Source organism: Anoplolepis gracilipes, chromosome 5 (assembly GCF_047496725.1).
Source record: "Anoplolepis gracilipes chromosome 5, ASM4749672v1, whole genome shotgun sequence".
NCBI lineage: Eukaryota > Metazoa > Arthropoda > Insecta > Hymenoptera > Formicidae > Anoplolepis > Anoplolepis gracilipes.
The window spans coordinates 5,775,672-5,794,673 of NC_132974.1; the positions used below are offsets into that span (position 1 = coordinate 5,775,672).

At 36.0% G+C, this 19,002-nt stretch overlaps 1 protein-coding gene across 6 annotated transcripts in view; it reads right to left on the reverse strand.

Moving 5' to 3' along the window:
* Ca-alpha1t (Ca[2+]-channel protein alpha[[1]] subunit T) overlaps positions 1-18,666 on the reverse strand; it is a 49,247-nt gene extending 30,581 nt beyond the window's left edge. For 3 of the 6 annotated variants that reach the window (XM_072893241.1, XM_072893236.1, XM_072893239.1), the window contains exons 1-6: positions 16,455-18,665; positions 5,469-5,580; positions 4,777-4,910; positions 4,253-4,350; positions 3,228-3,399; positions 980-1,018 (exon numbers count right to left, since the gene is read on the reverse strand). In XM_072893241.1, coding sequence (XP_072749342.1) covers positions 980-1,018; positions 3,228-3,399; positions 4,253-4,350; positions 4,777-4,910; positions 5,469-5,580; positions 16,455-16,825 — 926 coding nt within the window. In that variant the 5' untranslated portion in view covers positions 16,826-18,665. Of the gene's footprint in view, positions 1-979; positions 1,019-3,227; positions 3,400-4,252; positions 4,351-4,776; positions 4,911-5,468; positions 5,581-16,454 lie in introns of all 6 variants that reach the window. The other 3 variants (XM_072893240.1, XM_072893242.1, XM_072893237.1) reach the window with 2 other exon arrangements.
* Positions 18,667-19,002: the final 336 nt, after the last annotated feature.

Consider the following 19,002-nt stretch of genomic DNA (forward strand, 5'->3'; position numbering starts at 1 on the left):
TCCCGGACATCCTGTGTAACAAAACGATATATTATCGTGAAAGCGGTGCGATGTAGTGAAATCACAGAACCACCAATATCATACACACACACAGGCACGCATTCACGCACGCACGCACGCATTCACGCACGCACACAGAATTTAAACGATAGTTCACATATGCAAAAAGCATCGTTACTGACTAGACACGCTGAGGGTGGATAAAATAGAGAGGTGGAGAGAGAAAAAGAAGAAGAGAGAGTGTGAGTGAGATACGAGCCACGAAAGATCATATCAGGAGTATGTCTAGAGCAAAGAAGGGAGAGAACATCGACTCGTGCATCGAAGTAACCGAAGAGATCTCGAGATACCGTAATCTCGTGAAAGTTTCGGATCGCCAACACAAATTATATGGATTCTCCATTCCTTCATCGTCGTGTATCTTCGATCTTTTCGAAGCATGATTTATAGTATTTATTATACAGCGGAAATATGTCGAAGAAAACTTTAGTGCCAGACACTAAGTGTAGAGACCGTGAAGTAATTCGGACACTAAAATACTATTTCGAAGTTTAGGAGGATTGATTTCACTTCTCGCTCTCAGAATCCTTGAAACCATCATCTCCTCAATTTACAGCCACAATATTCAAAACAGTATTTTATTCGTCAACGGTCGAGTCGACATGCTCTATGTGAGTACACACTACGGTACAGTCCGCACACTGGTACAGTGATTAAGAGAGAAGAGAGACAGACAGAGAGCGAGAAAGAGAGAAAAGGGCAAGTTGGAAGAGAGAAGTGAGAGAAAGAGAGATAATATATACATATGCACATCACGTATGGTTGCATGTATATACATATATGTACATATGGATGCCACGTGTATGTATATTCTGTGATTCATAGAGGTATGTATTATTGAGATAGAAAGAGAGAGAGAGATATATATATATATATATATATATGTATGTACAGCACATTGTTCTCTACTAGAGCTTACTAAATGCGTGATCGAACCGAGTACTCGTCCGAGAGTAACCTGCAACAGCGAAACAATAGCCTGTCACTGCCTCCCTGGGGTCATGTACTTACATGTCTAATTTTCTTTTTTATAGTCACAGAGGAGAAGAAGGAGAGAAAGAAAAAGAGAGGGAGAGAAAAAGAAAGAAAAAGAGGGAAGAGAGAGTGAGATAGAACATTTTTAAAACGCCTAACATGATGTTCCTGTAAAGCAAAAGTTCAGGAAGTAGAATGTACAGATCCATTCACAGGGCTTTTCACGAACTTTTCCTGGTTCCTCTCGCCATATCGATAATATCTTCTTTATCTAGAACGCGTCAATACAGTTCCCCAATCGATACTTGAAGATTTGACAGAAAGTTTGCTGTAAGACAGTATTAATGTTAAAGTTGTTAAAGTTATTTTAATATTTGCGCCTTTTTTTCAAAACAGAAGAATTTTATTCAGAAAAATAACTTGTCCTTTAAAATTTAATTTTTAACAACTTGCAACCTTTTTTATGTAAAATCTTCAGTTTATACACGTGAATTTATAAATGAGATGTTAATAATGACAAAATACCATTAACCCTCTGTTCCTGAGATCACATATGGTTTACAATGTCTTGTTGCAGTTTTAGCTGTCTCAGAATGTTTAAAAAATTTACAAAAATTTATGTATAATCTTTGACATTTAAGAGAAAAATAGTAGAAAATAATCATCAAAAGTTAAAAAATAAATTTTAAACATTCTTTTTTATTGATTAAGGCCTTCGGGATATTCTATTGTTAAAATATCAATAAGGTTAAAATGACCCACATATATGACCTTTAAAAATTTTTTTAAATAATTGTCTTTTTTTTCATGTTTAGAGATGTCGTATACATCAGAACATACTAAAAGTTATAAATATTTTCACAAAAATAGGAAAAGAATTTACAAAACGTAAGAAAAAAGATATGTTTATAAATACCATGTTTTACATATTACGTTCAGTGATAATTTGCGATAATCTGTAATAATCTGTATCCTTGATAAATTTTCCGCTATTCGCGATAACGTAATATTATAGACATAAACTGTTTAATTATCCATTTTCATGATCAACTACTTGGTATTTGCGGATAGTTTCGTGATAAGCCGAGCAGAGTGAACACGAATTATGAAAGTTTGCTGTATTCTGAATAGATATTGATGTCTGATAAAAGCAAGATCGAGCGCAAAATAGTACTTGCGAAAGACAAAGAACGAAGAGCGAAAAAAAGCGGAGCGTTAAATTTACAGCGAGAGAAACTCGGCAAGCGATGCTTTGCGACAACTCGAGCTACTCGTCATGCAATCTGGTATTTATTAGATTGGTTGGGTTTTATGTGAGCAAATCGCCCGATATATCAAATCGATACCGAATCACGAATATCTGTGATCGGTTTTCGCGCACGCGAATTTTCAACTATATCGTATACTCCCACAAATTTCATTTAATTAAAATCCCGAAAAAGTACGCATGATATATAACAATTATTTTAAGCGATAAAAATAAATTGCAAGCATGTAAAGAAAATCAAAATACTATTTAAGCAAAAATCTACGTGAAATTTAAAAATATAAAAAATTGTAGAACAATAGAAATGTTATGCAATAGTGTGCTTTTTGAATACGATAAACGCTAATATCCATAATGTGATAACATAAATGAGAATTTCCAAGAATTATTATTCTATATCGCCGAAAGGGACCTTAGCGTTTATTACGTATTCGAAGTATATTATTGCAAAATATTCCGAAAGAGAAACATCGCAAACATTGCAAAAACGTGTTTCGGATATAGGCAAACATCTCGATTCGTAATTTTTATGATAATGCAAACTTGAAATATAAAAATTGTCATGGTCGAGTATTGTTTCGCGCTGGACACAAAATTTTACCGTCCATTGTATTCGAAGTACGGTATTGCGAAAAGCACTTTTAATAACGACAATTGTCGAATGTGAATGTCGTTGACTTTTCGCATATTTTGCCGAAAAAATGCGTGCTCGGCATTTGAACGAAGGCACGTGTTATACTGCTCTTGAAAACTGCACAGCGATCAAAAGATAGGCAGCGAAAAAAAAAAAATAAACGAGATGCGATGCATTGTGAGACGTAAATAACGTGAAAAATCGAAGTCAAACATTCATAAAAAAAAAAAAATTAATAATCGATTGGATCGAATAATCGAACGAATTGGTTTAAGACTCTCGCCGACTTACTCGGGATACTTGACGTTGGGTAGAGCCTTGAGGAAGCAACGTTGGCGTAGTATGCCCTCCCACAGTTGCACACCGACGATGCCGAATATGAAGAAGACGAAGAAACATAGTAACAAGACGTTGCCCAGCATGGGAAGAGTGTCGAGTAGTAGCATCACTAATATCCGCATACCTGTCGAGGATTTTGTAGAAATAATGTTTCATAAATGATTGATAAATAAGTATATATAATTGCTAATCGTTAAATTTATTAAATATTCATTAAAATATAACTTATAAATTTATACAAATAATTTATAAAATTTATCGAATCGAAATAATACCAATTTTGTTTGCAGGGTTTTTTTCGAAAATTCACTAAAATAGCTGTGATGATTCTTTTATTACTCTATAAATATTCGTGCCAATATGAAAATCATATGGTAATTTAAATTATTCGATTATAGTATACATTAATCATCAATAAAAATGCATTGACAAATTCTCAATCTAATTATTCTAAAAAGAAATTTTAATAAAACCATTATTTGTAACAATTTTTTAATGTTTAAACGTTAAATATTACAATCGCTAATTCAAATTTTGTAAATCACAATAAGATTTATTTATTCAACTTCTTTTTAAAAACATGATTCACACAAGAACCCTTTTATTGATTTGCAATTTGAAAGTCACTACGATGACACTACGAGATAGCTACAGAATATTGATTCAAAAATCTATTATTAAAATTAAAGTTGCGAGTTCTTAAAGAATGCATATTGTATATTTCACGTTTTTGCGATTCAACTTTGAATTTTATCTTTTAACTTAATAATATATCTTGCTGCAACTTTACTTGATCGACATTCACTTCCTTGCCTTTACTTGGTTTCAATTTCAAGATGAAATCAGCCGTGAATGCGCTAGGATCTATAATACGGCAGTTATGCGCCTAGCAATGCATGAAATCGACGACGAGAGCAAATCGGAGTTAACTGTCAACCGTCGAGATTTTTGACGTATTGAAAAGGTCTCATACTTACTTGGTATACGATTGATCGCTCTTAACGGTCTTAAAACCCTTATCGTTCGTATGGCTGACAGATTCATATTTTCCACATTTAAGCAATATTCCAAAGCGCTACAAACAAGTCCAAACAGATCTCTTCTTTAGTATTTGCTATCCACTCTTTTTAAACTCTTTTGACATTTTTTATTCACAGAAATCTTGTTCTTAATAATTTTAAATATTTCATGTGATGTGTGTGGTGCAAAATATATTTAATATGCTTTTGAATTTAAAGTGAGAAATTGAATTATAGTAATATATTTTATGATTATCTAAACAAAAAATATATATCTATAAAGCATTATAAATAAAATCCAATCTTAGTTAATTATTATGAAAGATGAAGTTATTATCTTTAAAAAAATGTCAATCTTTATTTGAAATTATTATACATTGCACATATACTTCTTATAGATTTTACAAACAGATTTCAAAAGAATGACAATCAAAATTAAAAAATATAATAAAGTATATAAACAAAGGAAAACAAGTACTCACCCAGCTCCCACTATAAAGAAATCTAATCTATTCCAGGAATCCGCGAGATAAGTTCCTCTACCGTAAACTCCCATCGCCACCATCTTTATAGTCATCTCCAGGGAGAAGAAGGCAAAAATGATATCATCGAACATCTGGAAGAAGTAGGTAGGAGAACGCGGCTTAATTAGGAGAATACGATCGACGTAATTCGCCGTGATTGATTACAGGCACTCAACTAGAGGATTCGATTAACGACCATGCCGTATCAGTAATTTTCTCATCTCTTTCCCATCCCATCCTTCTCTTCCTCCTCCTCCTTCTCCTCTTCCTCTTCCTTTGCTAGACTAATTGCGAGTCGACCGGAAACCGTGTCAAGATGCGCGATCGATTAATTCGCTTATTGGTGCGCTGTGTGTAATCATTGCTGTTACGCTGTTTTCCTCCTCTCCACCCCACCACCCCTCCTTCCCCCGTAAGTTGGATTAATTGAATTGTAAATATCCCGATTCCGATATCGGCACTTTTCGTTCAAGCATGCAAACGCGAGACAGGATCGCGAGCCGTTCTTATGGAAATGACTGCCGTTCAAATAAGCTCGATACGCTACACTCTACTTTTTCAATCTTTTTCAATCACGACGCGATAACACGGATTAATCGTTTCTTCCGCTAGCCTGCTGTCATAATTTTTTCCGCGAAATAAATACATACCTGTAGTATCTTACATCGATTTGTTACGCACTGGTCGTCCACGCACGGCTGGTACATCCCGAGTGTGATGCAGTTCAGAAGGATCACCATCATGCTCACCCTTTCGAACCACGTGAATTTTTATTAAGGAAAAGATAGCGCTTTTTAAATATTTCTCATATCCTCTTTAAATCAAGAATATTATAACGCAAGCAAGAGATTTCATGTAAATAACGTTTTTTGTTAAACAAATATAACAGAAAATATTATATTTAAATATATAAGAAATATTACATATGAAAAATAAATAAAAATATAAATATTCATTACTCGTGAAAATTATCTACTAGATATTAAAATGCGAGAAAAATCACTGTAATCTTCGTATCTACGAAACAGACGTACATACATCTTAATTGTTAAAAACATAAAATCGTTAACAGGATACATAATCTCATTGCAATTGTTTATTTTGTTGTTTCTTTTGATCGATAAAAGGCAACTCGTGTAATAAACATACTTATTATCGTTGCCAAGTGACCGTCACCTAAACAGTCTTCTTAACATGTATATTTAACAAATGGACAAGAGTTGATTACATCTAATCGCGTGTCTCGAATCTCTATGTGAATAAAAACCATCATAGATAAGAGTAACACATAAATAAAATATTATGATTTGATCATTATTATATCTGCAATTTTTTTCTAATACAATTTTTCTTCAATGTGTTTTGTGATATGTAAACGCTAAACACGTATTATAATTTAGTACAGGGTCAAGCCAAAATCGATAATTGAAATATGTGCAAATGACACAATGTAATGAGTTTCCAATCACAAAATTACCAATTATTAATTTTCAACAGTTACAGCTTTTAATGGAATTGTGATATATAATTATTAATTATATATTTAAATATTATTTTACTCTAAGTACTAAATAAAAAATATACATATATACGTACATATTCTTTTCAAAAAAATTTATGTCATATATTGCAATATAAATATATACAATATAATTTTTATATACACATACATACATATATATTTTTATCAATTTTTAATCCTCACATTTTTAATAATATTTTAATTTTTATAAATATTTGTATTTTTTATTATTAAAAAAAAATAGTTATCCGATTTATCGAATAATTTTATGAGGCGAGATTTCGAGAAGTAATATTATATATGTATATATAAATATATTATACTCTTATAATAAGTATAATACTATTTCGAAACAAGAATAAATCAAATGCGTGACATATGAGAATAAGAAGCAGCGATATCCATTGATCTTCCTGCTTAGAGAATCGCGATTCATGCTCCACCTTTAATTTATAGGCCGGCGCTATGATGATGTCGCGATATCCATCAACATCGCGTGCCAACGACTATTTATGCGTTAACACGGCAGGCTACTGACATCGAGTTTATGCACGCGAGGCTGACGCCCTTTTCAAAAGGTTAAAAGTAAGGCGCGCGTCACATTAGAATAGAAATTGCAACAATCGCCGTGTCTGCCTGTGCAATTTTTTGCGGCGCTACTTGTTGCATCCATTTAATTATATAGGCCCCGAAGATGAACCATGTCTGAATTACAGAGAGGTGTATTTAACAGTTCAGAAAAATAAAATCGCGAAAATCTCATCCGAAAATAGGTGGAGAATAGTATGACATCTGAACTTGAACCAGTCTATCTTCATACACGGCCTTCGTTGCTTTTTAAAGTATCCAGGCGATAAATGGTTCGACCGTGCGCCGGGAAATTGGTAGACTAAAAATAAATCGATCGTGGTTTATCACGCAAATGTACGTACGTTTCGTACATCTTGATATTGGATGAACGGTTTTTCAGGATATATTCTGGGAAGAAATCGGGAAGTAATCAGCCTAATGAAAGCGACAAAATCGACACACCCCACTTCATCTACCTGCGAATCAATCTGCCATTAAACTCTTAAAACATTTTCATTTAATCTTAGGAGAAATGTCATGATGAATGTATAATAGTTCATAATTTCAAAGTACTTTGGTATCACACAAAATCGGAAGATTCTCGACGAATTAAACTTTGACAGCGCAAATCCTCATCTAACTGATTTAAAATGAGTTCTTGAGAACAAAACTTTCATTTAAACTTCAATCATAATAATCCCGTTCCCGTACTTTTATGTACATCCAATAAGAAGATAACACTGCGATATTATCGAGTTACCAAAGAAGGTATAAAATTTTAGTGTTAAATAAAATGCTCGTTCAGATAACTTATCAAATATCTAAAAGCTTATTAAAACATTTAAAAATTGTTTACAACATAAAAGATAAGTCTTTATTTTTCGAACGTCAATTAGACATTTTTATAACTTTTACTGTTGCTGCGGAAAATCAAAGTATTTTAAAAGCGATCGCTTTTCGAATTAAACAGAATAGAATTGTACGATCTACGCAATTCACACACGTTGGACGCATGATAGATCGTTGTACGATCTGTAAACCGCAATAGTGTATCATAATAACGATCTATCACGCCGACACAATTTTGCGTGCCAGCGCCGATATCGAGGAGCAAAGTCTGCGAGCAGCCTCTTATCCTCTCCATGTGCTTATACAAACGGCAGCGAGCACCTGTAACGTCTCATCTCTTTAGAGCTGGAAGAACGGGCGAAGGAAAGGAATGTTCGCATTAAAAACCAGCACATCGACGGTTTTGACAGGCGGATCGCGAGAAACCGTCTGCGTTATCTGCTACCCACAAACGTGCTCGGAGTGTGTTCGATCAATAAACGACTACTACTGAGCTCTTTTCAGCATGCAACCCCTCGCATCTTGGCAAACGTCACTCGCTCGCTAATGCAAAGGAAGTGATTGATAATAAACATTCGTGCATTCTTCGAGATGACGATCATTCCCTTTATCAGAACCAAATCTAAACCGTTGAAATAAAATGATTAAAAGCGGGTCCGTCTTTAGATATTTGGAATAAAAAAAAAAGCATTTATCTGAGAATGAGATCAAGTTTATACTATTTTTTTTCTCGTTTATCTTTAGCCTCAAATTTAATACAGCAGAGAAATTAAAATAAATATTGTGCGAACATTTTTATTATCCATTATTTGAATCGTCTTTTTAAATTTTAGCAGCTTTAAATAATTATATAAAATATAACATATAATTATTAATTGTCAGAATTCGATCAATCTTCTTTTAATCAGCGCGCTATATTGAATGCCGTAAAGTTATAGTTTCGTAAATACTTGATTGTTTGCAATTGCACTTTATGTATATTAATGTGACATATCAGTATTATGTAATGAACACTGATAATAACACGACCTCGTGACACTCAACATGTTAAAGTCGTATAATTAATGTAGACATAATATATCTGGGTAATTATTAAAGTGGTATAATTGATAAAGACAATAGATAACATCTATGCACGTCGAAATAATTGTTTTTTTTTTTTTTTTTTTTTACTCTTGTAATAAATGCTCCAGTTCACGCACAATGCATTTCGCATCGGTGTGCATACATCAGACAGGTGTATCCGTTCAAGTAGAAAACGGCTGAATGTACGTGAGACTTTGCGCGTTGAACCTAATGGATCGTGTTGTTGTTGTTAACTTTTATCCCCTTACAGTGCACGCACCGCCAATCACGCCATTCCTGGAAGGTTAATCATTTACAACTGCTGCACGAAGGAAGCACTAACAACCGGATATCCATCCAGATATTAAATGGCACTGAGCATTTTTAATAGAGTTAAATGTAGCAGCATATTATACAATAATCGTTAATTTTACCATTGAAAATTACGTTGTCTTAATCATTAAACATTTTTATTCCTTTTTTCTTCACTTCAATTAAACCGGATTTTTTAGATATTTACCTTTTTCTTCATAAATATATTATTAATCTTTAACGTAGGTGAGTAAATCAGAGGATAAGAGTTAATCTTCGTTATGCGTTTTATTCATCTCGTACGTAAGAGAATATGTGTGGGATGTTTCACACCTTTGTAAACCTATATCCTATAAACCTTTCAGTAACATTCAGCTTTTAATTCTAATATATGATACTCTCAACTCATAATACTAATTGCCTATGAAATATTAAATATCGGAACATTATATTGGAAAAATAAGGTAATACAAGAAAGTCATTATTATTCTTAACATCAATATACATATACGTATATCAAATGTTCTTTTATTATTGACCCATTAGCTCGATTGCTTTTCACTTGCAGAAAATAATGCAATAAAAAAATAATGCTTATCCGCGTTGAAAAATGAAAAGGTATCTTATAAAATGTAAATGCAAATTATAAAAAATTACTGCAAATGACAAGAAATGGAAATAATGATGGAAAAAAACAGAATTACATTAACTTTATCCTCCATTATATTATATATATATATTAATAGCATGTTCTAGAAACGATGCTTTTGAAATACCTGTCTTTCCACAACATTTTTTGCGGAGGATTAAAAAAAAATAATCTATAAGAAATTTAGAGTTTTTTTTTTATAACGAAAGAAATTTTCTAAATTAATGTGTCGCAGAATTTTAATTTTTTATTTAAATATTTTAATGAGATGTTTAAATTTTCAATCAAATTTTTCCCGAATAAAATTTAATTAAAATTAAATAAGAAACAAAATCTCTATACTGTGCTATTTATATCGCCGACGTTATTTAATTCTGCGAAACTGAAATTCTGGTGCTGTAATACTATAACCGTCAATATCTCGCCATTAAAGCAACCATCCTTTTTCACAAAACATTCTTTAACACATACGGTTGAAAAGGCATCCGGTGGTACTCGGGACACGCAATCGGTACTGAGTCAACAGGATGTTTGATATGAAGGAAGCATGGAAAAGCTATGAGAGTGTCAGAAATGTCGACCGAATTCCTTTTCAAATTCCGTCGTTCACAGCACGATCGATCCAACGAAGTCGACGCTGCTTGAAGAGACCTAAATCATCTTGAAAATCCTCCATCTCTTCGTCAAGGAACGTGTCTTTTACTATTTCGTCATGTTCTCGTCCCGACTCTCGAGCCAACTCGACGACTATTACTAAAGAAGGTTCGTTGCAATTTGTCACGATCGATTTATGAACGACTAGAAAAAAAACTAGAATATGGAATATGCATGTAATTTGTCGGATTTTCCTCTTTTACCCCGCGTATTATTGCAGCCGGACAGAAATCATAACGAGACTTTCAGACAAAGCGCGCGTCGCGGTCTCGTCCGCGGAAAGTCGAACAAAAAAAGCGTCCGCTCGAATTGCTATATCAAACGAGATATGTATCGATCGTGTTATAGTGACTCGGCTCATTTTCGCTCACTAATCTCACAAAGAACATGCACGCAAAAGGTTAATAACTACATAAAAACAATGTATCTGTTAAAACTAACTTTAATTAATTTTAAAATCATTAATTTAAAGAAAGAGAAAGAAGATGAAGAAAATAATATTTTTTAACGATTAAATTTCCTAAATAATTGAATTTTTTTCCAAGAAGGGGAAGAAATTCTTTTATACTTCGTACAAGAGAGAGTCTATACTTAAAGTAAACAAAGTAGCTTGTTTTATAAATGGCTTTTAAATTAGTCAAAAAACAAGAGAATATTTTCTCTCGAATAGAAAATCATATTTTATACTGCGTTAAGTTCGACCGTGACGGAACTATTTTCACGCTTGGATTTTCCAAGAACAGAAACGAAACAGGCATCCCTCATTTCCGGAATGAGTAATTAAATCGTTACGAGAATAACGTGACCGTTATTCTCGCGAAGGGACAAATGCCTTTTATCTCGCGGGTCCACGTGCGCGCGCTGCTAAAAATAAATCCCAAGCCCGTTTTAACGCGCGCATCGCGCGGAGATAAGTGACGACGGCGGCGGAAAATAATCAATTCGATTACTCCACTCGAGAGCCGCAGGCAACGTAGGTATGTGTTACAAGACCCCGGAGCCCTAGATAACCGTTTATCGCACGGTGCAATCTGCTCGTGTTACCCTCCAGCAAGCGTGTGCCTGCGACCGCGTTAAGTACCGTTCACATAAGAATTAATGCCGTTGCAGTATATGCCGTTGCCGCAGAATATCTTGGCTCGGTGCAGCAATGTGCAACCGTTTACATAAATCTAGCACGTATTAATGATGTTGTATTGCGGTACGAAAGCACGCGAGGTCTACAAATTCTAAAAATGTAACTGCATTGTGGAAACAAACTGATCAAATAGTTTGTCAATTTTCCGAATAAAAAAAGAAAATCTTCATATAAAATAATGGTTCTTCTTGGCTATTTGCATATATAAAGTATATATTTTGAAAAGAAAATCCTCTTGTAAAAAGAACAAAATAATATCACTAAAAAGATCTATCTTTATATATATTGATTAATATAATGCATTTATTAAGGTACTGTCTAGTATCATATTATATTTTATATTCAATATAAAAAATGTAAATTAAAAAATAAAACAATTTATTAATTTATTCTTTTTATCCGCGTTAAAAATTTGAACGTTTAAAAAACGGTACTTTCAATTAATTAAAAATTCTACGAAATCAATCTCTTCATTTATCAAATCAATTTTCGAACATGTCAACCTGATAAACGTTCATCAACGAGACACCATTAGTAAAAAACTTTTAATTAATTAATTTTTTGCATTAATTAATTTTAATTTAATTATGAAATACTGATTTCTTAATAAACTCGAGATCAATTACACTAGCTTCGTGTGAACGATACTTTAAGCGATCGATTTTTACGTGCACACATTACGTGTCGATCGGTCGGTGATGGCCCGTCAACCTGTTTCTCATCGGCGCTCATTTACACGGTGCTTAATAGACAATCAAGCAGCCGAGGCAGCCGAGCAAATTGTTTCGATCGACTGCTGCTTCCGGCGTCGTTCGAGGTCGCGAATGATTGCCTCGTTTGCTTCGCTTTAGTGTCACTTAATTATTTTTCCCCGGTTCTGTACAATCGCCCTGACCCCGTGCCCGTATTCGTAATCGATCAATGAGTCATCAAATCATCGAGATAATTCAATGTACGATAACGGAAGTATACGCGAAGATACGAGAGAGAACCATTCTCTCGAGATCAGACCGTTCGTTTCTGGATTGCAGCTACAAAATTGCGATTTCGTGTCACGTCAAACTAACATCTATAACGTCACGAGCGAGAAGTTCGAGCTATATTTACGTTATCTTTTACGTTTCAGTTTCTTCTACTTTTTGAGAGGAGAGAAACTCTTCCACATTTGAAAAAAATCCTCTTTTTCAATTTTAATATTTATTCATGGATCTTATTTTAAGATCTTAAGTCGCATTTAACCGATAAAGATTTGCAAGCCGAGACGAATGAATAAAGTAGTAACATGCGTATATATGATAATGTTCTAATTATATGTATATGGCAATGCAGTAAAATTCACATAAATGTGATATTCGTCGAATATTTGGCAAATGATTGCATCGTCTGGTCGTTTCATGAAAATGAAATGAAAACAAAAGTAATATACGAATGCAGTAGAAACAAACAGTCAATCGTTTGCAAGAATCAGTAGTTCGAGTGTAATTGGTCAACCGGTGCAGTAGTATAATGCAATCATGCGCCAGACTAAAAAGTGACAAGTAGTTAAAAATCGTTTAGTGAAATATGTCAGCCTGCGAACGGAAACGAGCGTTAAAATAATAAGAATTTTAAGAAGAAAATAATTTGATCTTACATCTTTTCTCGAAACCAAAATATCACTCAATTCCTTCTGTTTTCGCTCTGTATTATTCTCTATATTGTACATGTACCATTCTTTTCTCTAACTTACTTATACATTGAACTAATTAACTTTGAAACCTGAAGCGAAACAACATGTAGGCATAAGTAAATAAACATTAGCATTATATGAGTTAATTAAACATAGAAGAATGATAATCAGATTAAACGACTGCTTGGTCATTTAGTAGCACTTAAGATAATGAAATAAACTATCAAAATGAAATAGAGAGGTGGTCATTTATCCTAGTAATGAAAATCATTTCACGCAACCTGTGTCATGTAATCTCGTACTTAACGGAATACGTATTTCTACGGCTTATTGATTCTGTCGAATTAAAAAAAATATGACTATGTGAACTATTTAGAAATATGAACTATTTATTGATCCACTACTTAAGTTGCCTTAGGTAGTAGTTTAACTCTAAACTTATAAACTAAACAGGGTAAAGTTCTAAACTACAACAAAATGGGTCATAAGAAAGTAAATCAATTATTATTCACCTGCATTAAAAATATAGTTTCATACATACAGCGCAGAACAATATTGCTGCGATGTTATTATGATGTTCTATGCTATATGGCAGCTATGCTGAAATTTTTCATACGCAATTAATTGTTAAACCAAGAAGCATGTATTAAGAATTTATTTATTAGGTCTAGAAAAAGAAAAAGAAGCTGAATTTTATAAATATTTTAAACTACAATTTTAGAACAAGTAATTGAAAAAAAAAGTGTAGTTTGATGTTCCTGGTCCGCCCTTGGATCCGCTAGGATTAAATATCGATGGGTCAAGGGCAAACACGTACGTGCTTCGATACCTGTTTTTGTGAAATATATCTCAAAACTTGATAAATTAAAAACATCCAGCATCTCCACTCTTGCGAGCGGTATCAATCGACTAATAACAGTTTACTATTCGATTTGTTTATTGTCATTGATTATTTATATGCGTTTTCGTTATTAAACACGTATCGTTGCTTTAAAATAATGAATTCTTGTGATTTCGTACGTAATAAAAAAGATTTCAGCAACATAAAGCAATATATATATATATAAATTAGATTTTTTATACGCAGTACAATCCTCTCGATCGGAGGACGTTTCGGCACCAAAGGGTTCGCCATCTTTCGAAACACAATTTCAGCAACTATTCAGCAGCGGAGCGTAATCGGGTAAAAGGAAAAGCGGCGAAACAGGCTTCGAGCCCCGGTAACATTCGCAATGCTAAAATCCGCCCATTGTCCGGGCCGCACAATAGAAATCTTTCTACCACACAACGCGCGGCGCGCTTGTTGCTCCGACGGTGCGGCTGGCTAAACTTTGCCCGATCGTCACCGCACCACGTGCGGTGCGCGTCCCGCCGCACACCCCCAGTAATTTCTTGCACAAACGGGTGTAGGCGCGCCGGGAACCGTAGGGGAAGGGCGAGAGAGGGTGAGGAAAATGAGTAGGGGAATGGGAAGAGCCACCACACCGTGGTGCGGAGGAGAAAAAGGAGGACCGTCGCCGCAGCCGCGTTGAGAGAGGAGAGAAAGAGAGAGAAGAGAGAGAGAGAGAGAGAGAGAGAGAGAACTGTGCCACTGTGAAAAGCGGCTATGCGCGCCGTGTAGGATTCGCCTGGGGATAGGTCAATCAATGACCTATTTAAGGAGTCTTCAGACCGGTCTCTCCCTCCACCGGGCTCGCTATCGAGGTTATTCGCGGTGATAAATACGCTGCGAGATAGAGTGATGTTGCGTTGAACAAATGGGGCGGAAGCGCAACGCGTTCGCAGAGCGCCAATTGCTCCCGTAAATTCTTTTAAACGAGACGTCGCAAGGAAGGAAAACAGAGCGATTAAATATACTCTCCAAGAGCTTACATATGTCGGAGGGTGGTAAAAAAAAGGGCGATTATTCGCGCTTCGAAAAATATCGATCGCTAGTCGAATCTTTCGAGTCGATTATTAGATAGTTTGAAGTGTAAATCGTGATTCTGTCGTCAAAATTTCTTTCAAAAAAAAGAACTTTTCTACTTTGATTTTTACGTAAATGTATTTTCTTACTTGCACGTTACTTTCTCACATTTTCAGAATGAAACCCTTTCTATTTAAATTTTAGGATCAATCGATCATTATAATACATCAAATCTAGTAGATGTTTTTATCAAACTTCAAAAAAGAAACACGTCTACTCTATTTTTCATATTTTCATAATTTTATATATGATTTTTTTATCTATATATATGTAAAGATAGGTCCCCCCCTTGTCTTCAATATAAAAATCGATAACGTAAAATATTAGTATATACGGTATTGATGATAACTGTCAACCCATTAGCACGCGTTATAACATGATTGATTCATTGGTATCGAATTAAATTCGTTGTAACTATATTCTGTGCGAATATATCCTAGAGCAAGCTCCAATGCTATTGACAATCTGGTTAAACGCATGTATCGATATCGTACTTTATCTAATCTTATCTGATAATCTACTGCACATTACATAGCAACTTAGGAAAATCAACAAAACTCGATAGCTACTACGGCGAATGCTGACGCACGCGCAACCTTGTGTAGCCAGAGAGATGAAATAAATTCCTAATGAAGATCGACTGGAACAGTTCGCACCAGCTTACCACGACCATGAAAAGTGCGAACCTGTGCTTGTAAAATATACACAAAGATATAATCGATATTTTCCACAAAAGCTAGGAACTCGATATCTAATGTAATCGATTCTAATTCTGTTTTAGAGGAAAATATTTCTTCAGTCTATGAAATACTATAGAACAAAATGTATATAAATGTATTTAAAAAACTGTTAACTAAAAAATTTTTTAATTGTTAAAAAACGTGAAGATGTTTAATCATATTCCCTCGCCTATTCTCACAGGCATTATTTTTAATCTCGTGAAAACACATTCTAATTTTTCAAATATCCTATAGAAATTCGAGACATGGTCTAATTTGAACTTTTTTTAAATGTTTTTAAAATCTAGTAAAAAACGTCAAAAATCTTGCAAGTTTCCTGAAATATTTGTTAGATGTATTTTTATATGTTGATTGAAACAATACATACATATATATATATATGTATTGTTTCTATCTTTACATATATATATATATATGTATGTGTGTATGTACAAAATCATGCATGCAGGTCAAATCCTATAAAAACATCTACCATATCTAATCGAAGAGTATCAAAGGATATGGATTAGTGATAAGCGCGAGACACCAGTTGCGCGGTCGTGTGGTCTGGTCGAGATATCTGAGAACAATTGGAACGAAACCTGGATAGGGTAGATCCTCGCCCTCCTCCTCCTCTTCGTCCTCGTTATCCTCGTCGTCGTCGTCGTCGTCATCGTCGTTCTCGTCATCATCGTTTTCGTCATCCTCATCTTGCTCGACTACTCGTCTTTCAGCGGATTCGCGAGCCTCAGCCTCATCCTCGTCCTCGTCGTCCTCGAGGTCGCTGAGCTCCGCCACGTCGCTATCGGAGCCCTGTTCCCCTCCGGTCCCGATCCCGCCGCCTGTCTTTGACGCGGATCGGTACCGGTATCCCTGAGGATAGTGCAGCGACATCCTCGGAATCCCTGTGTCTCTCGAGCGCGACGTTTCTCCAGCGACTCCGGAAGTCTTCAACGACGTTGCGGCCTCCTCGGCGCCTGGAGCTGCGTGAGGCGACGATTCGGAGACTCTTCGCAGGGAGAGATTCTCATCGCCCGATCTTGTTTCGTGTCCGATAATTTCTGCACGTTCTCGACTAGTGGCGCGAATAATCAGTCGATTTTGACAGCGTCATTCCTTCTCGCTGCTCCTCTGCACGCGATTCTCTCCTCCGAGTTGCTGTCTTCTTAACTCTGACAATCTCCACACGTTGGACCACACTGTCGCGATCGAGACAGCGAGCGATTGCCCGCCGAATGCATCTTACATCGGGAAGACCTAAGTGCGGGTGTGCGGATGTGCAATCTCTCGACGCGCCTGTCCGCTATTTCTCTCACCTGCGCTTCTCACCTGGGGACGTAGCGAGCGCGCAGTAACCTTGCCCCCGTATCACGATGTGTCCCTGGAGGATGGACGCGCGCAAATTTCACCACGAGGTCATACGCGACGCTGTTTACGAGAGGTTCTTCTTTTCGAGAGAGGGACAGGTCGGTAGCGCGATCAAATCCAGGAGAGGACACGCGTGAAGCGCGTGGCCGAGAACTGACCCACTGCACCACCACCACCACCACCGCCACCACCACCTCTTTTGTTTCCAGCTGAGTCCGTAATTTTTTTCTCCCCAGGTGCGGATTCTATCAACCGCGACGTCGGTCGCGTGGACACGCGGACACTGAACGCGGACTGTCGTCCGCGAGTGAGCGATGATCGCGGACGTTGCACGGCACGGTGGTGGTAGCAGCTGAACGCCGCGCGATCGCGGTCGTATTCAACGACGACGACGGTGCCCGACGCAGCGTCGACCGGTGACTGAAAAAAACGTCGAACATCCTCGACGCCGACGGTGGCGGACGCATGCGCGACCCCGGTGTGTGCGTGTCCCTCGCCTCATCCGCGCGTCTCGCGACCTCCAACATGCTCTCCCCCGGAGAAAATCCGGAGATCTACTCTTTCCCACCTCTCCCTCGCTTCCCGGCCACGCGCACCATCTTCTTCTCCTTCGCTTCCTCTTGCTCCTCCCTGTCGGTCGAGCTCCTTCACGACTAGTACTCGGGACGAACAAGACGGAGAGAGAAAAAAAAGAGAAAGAGAGATAGATAGATAGAGAAAGAGAGAGAGAGAGAGAGAGAGGGGGATGGAACGGTGAGACTGAAGAGGATCTGGCAAAGTCCTTGAGATCCTCGCTTTCACTTTCGGTGTCGACTAAGTGACACTTGTGCTTTTTTTCCGCGTCCCTTCGCCGAGGGGGTGTTATCTCACTTATCGAAACTTCTCGAGCTAATTGATGAGAGTTACACAACACACATCGTGTGATCGGACCACGGCAATTTCTCCAGGGACACAGGGGTGCGAAAAGCGATCGAGCGGAAAGCAAGTTCAGCGAAAGAGAAGTTTGTTCCTTCGGGTTGCGCCAAATAATGGAAAAGAGGGAAAGGAAGGGGAAACATCGATAATACTTGAGGGTGTAGTTGATAGATGATTGTTCGACGACGTATAGTCGAAGGAAAGTTTTGTTCGATAAAGACGATAAAAAATCGTAACGATTTCATTTTTACAGCGTCAAAAATTTAATATTTCGAGATAAAGATAATCTTCAGAAAACATCTCTCGATTCGTGCTTGATGCGCTGAAAGAAACTTTGTTAAAAATAATGCATCATACAAAAAGAACTGCTTCTTAAAAATAGAAATAATGACGATTAATTATACCAAATTAAGTATGTTTATGTTACGATAATATTGTTATATATTCGAAAATTATTCTTAATAATTGATATTATAATCATCAATTAATGTGGCAGTAATTTTTTCCTTAAAAAACTTATTGAGAGAAGACATACTTTTCACACGTAATCTTTTTATATGAATTTTTACAGTTACTATTTCAAGATTTTTCAAGAAGACGTATATATATATATATATATATATATATATTTCTTCTACGAGTTTTGAAAGAAAATAAGACTTTTATATCAATTTTATAATTGTGTTCTAGTTATTGAAATGATATATCGCGCAACAAAAAAAATAGTAATCTTTGATCTTCTGCTATTTTTTAACGAAACTTTTGATGATATGACGGAATCAAAACTG